A 9546-nucleotide genomic window follows, 5' to 3' on the forward strand; every position below is an offset into this window, starting at 1 on the left:
CAGCTCGCCGCCTTTCTCTTTCTGTTTCTTATTTCTTTATTGTCCACAAGGAGCTAAACATAGAGGGGACAAACAAGGACAAAAGGATTAAGTCAATTACATCGACCCCAGTGCGTAACTCGTACTTAATTTATCGACCCCGAAAGGATGAAAGGCAAAGTCGACCTCAGCAGAATTTGAACTGAGAACGTAACGGCAGACGAAATACCGCTAAGCATTTCACCCGGCGTGCTAACGTTCCTGCCAGCTCGCCGCCTTTCTCTTTCTGTTTCTATTTACCCTTCCACTGCTGGTTGTAATCCTCGTGTGTATGAACGATGTGATGTAGCTGAAGTAAGAAAAACACTGAATAACAAAGAATGTCATGCTAGATGTCATGTTTAACCGTCATGATACCAACCCACCCATGACTGTTCCAGCTTCTTTGATAAAGACTTTCTGTATAAATTGATCTAAATTAAAATTTCCCATTAGAATTTCATGTTGATTTATGTTCCAATTAGCAGCTTAATAAGGATCGAGATATTTTAGTAAATTCTTTATAATTTTCAAAATTAATTGAAAGAAATAGGGTGTAGTTCAAGAGAAATATGGTAACAAAAACCCTTTAGCATTTAAACTAGCCATTATCTGGCCCCAAACTTTTTTCTACCTGTTTTATATTCAAACAAGCTAGTTCTGGCCTCTTCCACCTACCTAACAATGTCATTCAAAACTAAAGTAATCACGCCATTGAAATCTCAATGCTACAAGATAATGTATGATTAATTCAAATCAATGTGGTTGAACATGTATTACATTTGACAATAGTAATCTGAATGGTAAACGGTTACGAGAGATGACTACATCAGTATAAACATGTGATGCATGTGGTGTGTAACTGACAGATAAAGAAGTGTCAGGAGATCCAAGCAGAAATACATTTGTGGAGGAGAAAGATGGAGGAAGACATGAGCAGAAGTGGTAAAAGCTGAAATCAGAATGGTGAAGAGGACAAAGAAATGCAATAAACAGTAAGACACTGAATTGCAGAAGTCTCGTCTGAACTATGCAAGCATATAAATAGCAAGCCTTTGACAGTGTACCATGACCTCTAGTCTGGTAGTGTTTTAGACAACTTGGTGGCTTGAGGAGTATGCAAGGCATATTTTAAGATGCTGTCAGCAAAGAGAGAGTCATCAAAAGTGCAGTGACGAATTTACCATATAGATAGGTAGAAAGCAGACATAAAAATGATGATAATGGTAAGGATGATTCTGGAGTTGGTGGAGAAAAACTGTCATCACTTACCAATGTCTAGCACCACTGTGTTGTCAGCATTAATTTCAAAAAGCATCTGGCTCAGTAAAATGATGTTCTGTCCGGTTGATAAAACCTAAAAATAACAACAGAGGATGATAATTGGAACTATGTATCTCATGATGTTATAATCGTCCTATACATTACCTTGAATGAAGCAGTCTGATAAAATGGAAAACTGTGATAATGATGATGCTAGCGATGATGGCGGTAAGTGGGGTGGTAGTGAAGATACTGATGGAGATAATGATAACAAACTAATGAAAGGGAAAATAATAAATGAGGAAGATGATGGTGATGTGGCGCTCTTTTTCTTTTCTCTTCCACTTTTCCACTTGCAATGCATCCCACCCTATTGTTGGCTTGAAAATCATAATGAGGACCTATGAAAGATTTTTCTTTCATGTACTTTAATCAATAGAAACTGAAGACAGTTGGTCATGTGTGATTTGAGAAAAAAATGCCTATCGAATGACAGTTTATTTTGCTTATATCTGAGAGAGAGAGAGAAGTTTGGTTTTTTTTTTCCCCCCAGATATATATTGATACGTTTCTGATACACAAAATGTAATAAGGTATTTTCAATTCGAGGAAATTTACTGCAGTTAATTTCTTATGTTCACTATATTTCTTACTACCACCGTTTCTACCACAATTAGAAGCAGCATCAACATCAACACCACCGCCACTGTTTAAGAGAAAATAGTCCAAGAGAAATAATTCAGCATTGAGTAATCTCCCTTTATAACATTTTCATTCTAACTTAATTACGAGAGGAGAAATCTTTTATAAACTAAAGGGCAACATGTACCATCTTATCTTCTTGTGCGCTTGTTTGAAGAGGCAGCTGGTGACCCAAAGATGTAAATTATTTCAACATACACTCATGTAACGTTTTGACTCCACTTACATTACTAACATGCAATTAAAGTCATTCAAACGTTTTTTACTCATAAATTTAAGGTTTTTATCTCACAAAGGATTATATTTTCCGAGTCAAGTGATAAACGGATATCCCAAACACTGTTTCGCATTATTTGGTCTGACAAAAGGTATTGATGTCACAAAATATTACCTTCTAACCTAAAAAAATCACAGAAGTTTAGGCTGGTCATTCAGAGGTCAACCATTACCTTTTGTATACCCACTCCAGAACAGTGATAAAATAACATCAGTGTTTCATTTCTTCACTTCAACCAAATGTAAGTAGGCGCAGCTGTGACTGCGTGGTGAGAAGTTTACTTCCCAACCACATGGTTCTGGTTTCAAGCTAGGAAGTGTCATTTACTATAACCCTGGGTCAAACAAAGCCTTGAGTTGGCTTGGTAGACGGAAACTATCAGAAGCTTGTTGTATACAGGTATGTATTTATGTGCATCTGTCTTTGTGTTTGTATTTGACTCTCACCACGACATGACAACCAGAGTTGGTTTGTTTATGTCCCTGTAATTTAGCAGTTCAGCAATAGAAAATTATAGAATAAGTGCCTGGCTTTAAAGTACTGGGGCTAATTTGCTTGACTAAAACTCTTCAAGGTGGTGCCCCAACTTGGCCACAGTCCAGTGACTGAAACAAGTAAAAGGTAAAGGATAAAAGATATATTGACAGTACAGTAGTGTGGTGGATAGAGTGATTAAAGACATGAAAGTAGGGAAAGCTGCTGGCCAATCAGGGATAGTTACAGAGATGCTCAAAATATCTGGTGAAGTAGGATACATGTTAGCTATTCAAATAGTTGATCAAGTAACACAGGGAAGTGTCATACTCGATCACTGGCATAGCAGTATCATTGTAAACTGCTACACGGACAATGGAGATGCAGCAGAGAGGAGGAAACATAGAAGCTTAAAATTACTGGACCAGGCTATGAAGGTCATGGAGTGGGCCATAGAACAATCAATCAGGAATTAAGTAAGCCTTGATGAAATGCAGGTGGGACAATTACAGGAGAAACAGTTAGTAAAAAGTAAACCAGTATACCTGGCCTTCATTGACAACTGTCACACCCTGTAATCTGATAGAAACTAAGGAAACTAGATGTAGATAAAAGGCATGTGAGAACTATATGAGATATGTACAAAGATGCAGTAATTAAATTGAGAATCAGCAATGAGTTTAAGAGACAAGTCTAGTACGAAGTTAGAGGGTTATCAATGCTTAGTCCTCAAGCCTTTCCTATTCATCATAATCTTACAAGTCATCACAGAAAAATTCAAGACTAGCTGCCTATGGGGACTTCTATATCCTGATAACCTAGTTTTATCTACTGAATCCTCAGAAAAATCAAATAACGAATTCAAAGCATGTAAGTGAAATCTAGAAATAAGATTCTAATCTCAAGGTAAACTTAGCAAAAATGAAGGTTTAAATAGGAAGGAGCCTAACTGGCTCATTTGATGTAATCAATAGGTTCTATTACATAGGCAACATAAATATCAGAGGTGGTGATTGTTCAGAAAGTGTAATAGCCAGGGTAAAAATACGTTAGAAAACATCAGGGAGATAGTATGTCTGTTGGAAACAAAGTTCTTTCTCTCAGAGTCACAAGTGGATTGTGTGATGTATGTGTGAGAATTGTGACACTACATAGTAGTGAGACATGGGTCTTGAAGACTTGCAAAGGCTAGAAAGAAATGAAGCATGCTTTGATGTACAAGTAATGTTAGTGAGCATGTACATCAGAGTACAACTGAATTCAGAGCAAAATTGTGTATAAAAGAAGTCAGGTGTAGTACATATGAGAGGGAGCTGCGTTGTTATGGAAACGTGATACATATTAAAGACGATAAATTCCTAAGGAGGTGCAAAGCACTCCAAGTTAATGAAACCTGCAGAAGACAGAGACAAAGAAAAACTTGCTGAACATTGACCTGAAGATACTTCATGTCACAGAAGAAATGACAAGATATATGGTGATATGTGGTACTGCAAAAGGCCTACCCACTTGCTAAGGTGAAATGTACTTTTGACATGAGGATAATGTTTAAAAATTAAGATACTTTGAACTCTACCAAGTATAAAATGTATCTCTTGCAGCTTCCCCTTTATTTTACACCCTTTGAATCATTACATCAACCACAATAATAATAATAATAATAATAATAGTAATAATAATAACAATCCTTTCTACTATAGGAAAAAGGCCTGAAATTTTGGGGGAGGGGTTAAATCGATTACATCAACCCCAGTGCTTGACTGGTACTCATTTTATCGAAACCAAAAGGATGAAAGGCAAAGTCAACCTTGGTGGAATTTGAACTCAGAATATAAGGATGGATGAAATGCCACTAAGCATTTTACCCAGCATGCTGTGTTTAAATAATGGTTTCAAATTTTGGCATTAGGCCAGCAATTTTGGTAGAGGGAGTCAGTTGATTACATCAACCACAATAATAATAATAATTCTTTCAACTAAAGGCACAAGGCCTGAAATTTCGGGGGAGGGAACTAGTCGATTGCATCAACTCCAGTGATTTACTGGTACTTATTTCATTAACCTCAAAAGGATGAAAGACAAAGTTGACCTTGGCAAATTTTGAACTTGTAACTTAAGTCTGGAAAAAATACCTCTAAGCATTTTGTTTGGTGTACTAATTATTCTGCCAGCTAACCACTTTAATGAGAGTTTCAGATTTTAGCAAAAGGTTAACAATTTTGGTGGGAAGAGGTTAGTCAATTACATTGGCCCTTAGTTGACTGGTACTTTACTTTATTGACCCTAAAAGGATAAAAGTCAAAGTTCATCTCAGCAGGGTTTGATGATGGTTTCTTATATAGATTGTAAACCAGACATTTTTTGGAAGACAGAAATATAGTGAATGGAATTTAGAGAACAGAATATAACTGGGATTTATTTGACCAACCCTTGATGTGTTAAATGGTACAGCTGATCCCTCAATAAAATGCGTGTTAATTCATTTTTGCTGGATATACGTTTCATCATGTTACTAAGCTGTATGTTACTACTGTATATCTAAGGCTAGTTACCATCAACACACTTACCTCAGGCCATTTATGAGCAATTTGAAGAATCTTGTGAGTAAGCATCATCACAGAGAGATCTCTCTGTAGACATAGATAGCACAATGCCATAGCATTTTGTACTAGAGGTCTTAACAGTGAGGGACATGTTGACTGTTGTAACATTATGAAAAGCAGCTGGCTCACAAACTGGACACCTTCACCAATGGACTGTGAAGAGTCTAACTACAAAAATAAAAAGAAAGAAAGAAAACAAATTAACCCTTTGGCACTCAAATTATTCTGTCAAATGTAATGCTTATTCATTCACATTGTTTTGAATTAATCATACATTATCTTGTATTTTTTATCAAGATGTTGATGATGTGGTTGTTTATTTTTAGAATGATATTGTAAAATAGGTGTGAGAGGCCAGATCTGGCTAGTGTGAACATAAAACAGGTAGAATATTTGGGCTAATTATGGCTGGTTTAAATACTGTATTTTTCAGCATACAAGTCAAATTTTTTAGACCCAAAGTTATAGCTAAAAAAGAGTAGGTCAACTGATAAAACAAGGCTGCTTTGAGTGACCAAAAATTCTATGCAAAATGCAGCAGGATTTGGAAAAATAGTGGCAATATTTGAATAGTTACACTACATGTTCACACTATATACTACTTGAACTTGTATGCTGGACATATGATAAACCAATCATTTACATATAATCAAATATTTTTTTTTTTTAAATCAAAATCGCTATGTATTTACATTTTGTTAAAAGTAACTCTATAATGTTGCTTGAAAAAATTAAAATACAAATCAGCTATTTGCAGAGTTAAATTAAATTTCTATTGGAAAATTTCTAGTGAAGTAGTAAAAAAAACATAAAAATGACAGAAAGACAATTCAAACGATCATCATTGTCCTTATCATCATCATTTTCATTCTGACATCTACTTTAGCTGACATGGGTTGGACAGTTTGACGAGAGCTGGCAAACAGGAGAGTTGCATCAGGTTTCAGTCTGATTTGGCTTCGTTTCTATGGCCAGATTCCCTTCCTAACACCAACCACTTTACAGTGTGTCCTGGGTGCTTTTACAATGTGTCAGTACAAGTGCTTTTTACATGGGACAGCACAGGGCTTTTGCAGACCAATCCTAACCCACTCACAAGGCTTTGGCCAGCCTAGGACTGTAGTAGAAGACACTCACCCAAAGGGTCACATAATGGAACTGAACCTAAACCCATGTGGTTAGGAAGTGAATTTATTCAGTTTTCAAATTTATGCTCTATGGCTAATGTGTTGACACAAATGAACAGTGTATGAAAGATCCTTTAGACCAAAGGCATTCCAGCTGTAACCTTTCTATTTACAAACAGTGTATCTACCCCATTCGATGTGTCTTCTATCTTTTTAAGATAGTGGGGTTTGATTTGAGGAAGATATGGTTACTATTTCCTGCAAGTTGTCCAGCAGCTTCTTTGCTGCTTTATTTAACAATTTGTGTTAGAAGAAAATGTAGAGCAATGACTCCCTTTGGTGAACACAAAGAGAGAAATAAAGAAAAATCAAAAGTTCTTGAACTGAACATGTAGCAAAGAAACCTTTGATGTAGAAAAGTTATACTAAGTTATAGCCTTGTTGAGGTTTAAACCATCTTGTATACATGAACATTGGTAGTTTCAGAATTACTGTAAGCACTACAACTACTACTACCACCACCACCACTATCAAATCACCACGAACACAACTACTACTACCGTCACCACGACCACAACCACAACCGCCCCCAGCACCACCACCCAAGTGACCAACACTGTATGAGGGGGTCATACGATCAAAGGCATTCCAGTCATGACCATCCCAATTATAATGTATCTTCTCTCTTTTTAAGGTGGTAGTGTCTGATCTGGAGGAGATTTGACTGGTATGCACAGCAGTTTGCTGGAAAAAAATATCAGCCAAATCTTAAAATGGTAATCCCTATTCTTAGCTAAATATCTAACTGAGAGTGATGGTTGGTGCTTTGAGATACCAACAGGTCAAAAATGCAGCGACCCTAATGTTTGCCTATCTGATAAGCTTCTATATACTATTCACCTTCCCAATTTCATTTAAGGCTTGGGTCCGAGACTATTGTAAAACACATTTAGCTGAGCTGGAGCATAATCTGATCAATCCTTTCACCTCATGATTGCAGAGTAAACTTTCTTCATCATTTGCTCATCTACATTTACATTATGACCAACAATGCAATTAACCAACCTGGATATACGGTACCATGGAGCACAGGAAGCCTACGTATTGATCATCATCGACAGACGTAGCTAAGTAGGCTTGCTGAAATAGAATCTGCTGTATGGCAAGGCGAAGAGGCATCGTGGAATCCTGACGGACAGGGTCCAAAATTATATAGAGCAGAAATGGTTTCAGGATTGCAACAGCATTTGAAGATATTCTATGGGGGAAGAAAAAAGAAAACAAAATAAGAAGCATAAGATAATTGCTGATCAAAAGTGGACACACACACACACACACATTTATTCAACAAGACCATCAAGTATGATAAATGCTATCTATTGACAAGGGCTTCTAGAGGAAATGAAGCTCATATTCCTACCATTAAAACATCATTAACAACAAACCTTAATATTTAATCTGCTATTTTATGCAAATAATTCACTTACATCTCTTTCTGATGGACACATATTTGGTATATTTGCTGCTGTAGAAGAGGCCAACTCTCTGGACGATTTGTACACACAGTAATGAATGGATGAGGTGGGGTTCTGGGAAGAATAAAACACAAAACAGCACATCAAAATCATAAAATTCTATGTGAAAGCAATGTAAACATTACATCTGAAAAAAGAATTAAGTCAGTGGAAACATCTATGTTCCACAAAATTTATATAGTTAACCTTATTAGTGAGGACAAATTGCTGCTGTGGCCACCAACATCATTATCATCATCATTTTAATGCCCTCTCCTATGTATTGTTCATGTAGAATTTATTGAAGCAGATTTTTCTATGGCCAGATGCCCTTCCTGTTGCTAACCCTTGCCTGATTAAAAGCAAGGTAATATTTTGCATCGTTGGACATGCAAAATTGAAAACAGTTCGGATACTTATTGATCAAACTATGTATACATATATTGTTCAAATTTATAGAAAACAAAAGACAAAGACAGGTGAGGGAATACATGCTTAGAAAGAATGGAAAAGTCTTTGATGTTTCAAGCCTATGCTCTTTGACAGAAAAGATGAGGGAGAAAAAATGGAGAGGGGTAGGGATTAATGGTTTAACATGGTATGTATATCACCGAAGAAAGATGTGGCTTGCTGCATGAGGTTGGTGATTTTGTGTTGTCTTATTTTTTTTAGCTCTTATTTCTGGCAATTGCAGGTGCTATTTTACACCATCAATTATGAATCTTGCCCTTTTGGTTTTGATTGCTATAGCCACCTATATTATAATGTATTTAAAATATCATAACACATTAATTTACTATTACAATATCTCATTGTATTTTTATATACACTTTAACTGTTTTGAATTTTAGCATTCACTGTTCAATGGTTATTTTTTTTCTCTCATGAGCAAATGGAAAGCAAGCTATTTCTTTAACCCAGAGTAAATTGCAGAAACCCCTGAAGAGAAACAAGACCATGGAAGTTAAATTTTGAAATCACGTGGTAGGGTTTTATCAAACTTCTTCATTCTGTGAGTTTATCTTGCTGAAGAAAGATGTTGTGGCTTGCCACTCACAGTCCCTGAATATCTCATGAGGTTGGGGATTATGTGTGGCTATCTGAGTTATATGTTTTAGCTCTTATTTCTAGCAGTTGCAGGTGCTATTTTGCATCCTCATTTATGAATTTTGGCTTTTTGGTTTTAATTGCTATAGCCACCTACATTATAATCATCATCATCATCATCATCGTTTAACGTCCGCTTTCCATGCTAGCATGGGTTGGACGATTTGACTGAGGACTGGTGAAACCGGATGGCAACACCAGGCTCCAGTCTAATCTGGCAGAGTTTCTACAGCTGGATGCCCTTCCTAACGCCAACCACTCAGAGAGTGTAGTGGGTGCTTTTACGTGTCACCCGCACGAAAACGGCCATGCTCGAAATGGTGTCTTTTATGTGTCACCCGCACAAGCCAGTCCAGGGGCACTGGCAACGATCTCGCTCGAAAATCCTACGGGAGCCAGTCAGGCGGTACTGGCAACGGCCACGCTCGAAATGGTGCATCTCATGTGCCACCCGCACAAGA

General features: G+C 36.9%; 1 protein-coding gene across 1 annotated transcript in view; it reads right to left on the reverse strand.

Moving 5' to 3' along the window:
* LOC106879427 (focadhesin) overlaps positions 1 to 9546 on the reverse strand; it is a 260907-nt gene that overhangs the window by 222253 nt on the left and 29108 nt on the right. The window contains exons 4-7 of the mRNA XM_052967658.1: positions 7952 to 8053; positions 7530 to 7722; positions 5302 to 5505; positions 1291 to 1375 (exon numbers count right to left, since the gene is read on the reverse strand). Of these exons, the coding sequence (XP_052823618.1) occupies positions 1291 to 1375; positions 5302 to 5505; positions 7530 to 7722; positions 7952 to 8053 (584 nt within the window). The remainder of the gene's footprint in view (positions 1 to 1290; positions 1376 to 5301; positions 5506 to 7529; positions 7723 to 7951; positions 8054 to 9546) is intronic.

The sequence above is a fragment of the Octopus bimaculoides genome, chromosome 4, assembly GCF_001194135.2.
Source record: "Octopus bimaculoides isolate UCB-OBI-ISO-001 chromosome 4, ASM119413v2, whole genome shotgun sequence".
Classification (NCBI taxonomy): Eukaryota; Metazoa; Mollusca; class Cephalopoda; order Octopoda; family Octopodidae; genus Octopus; species Octopus bimaculoides.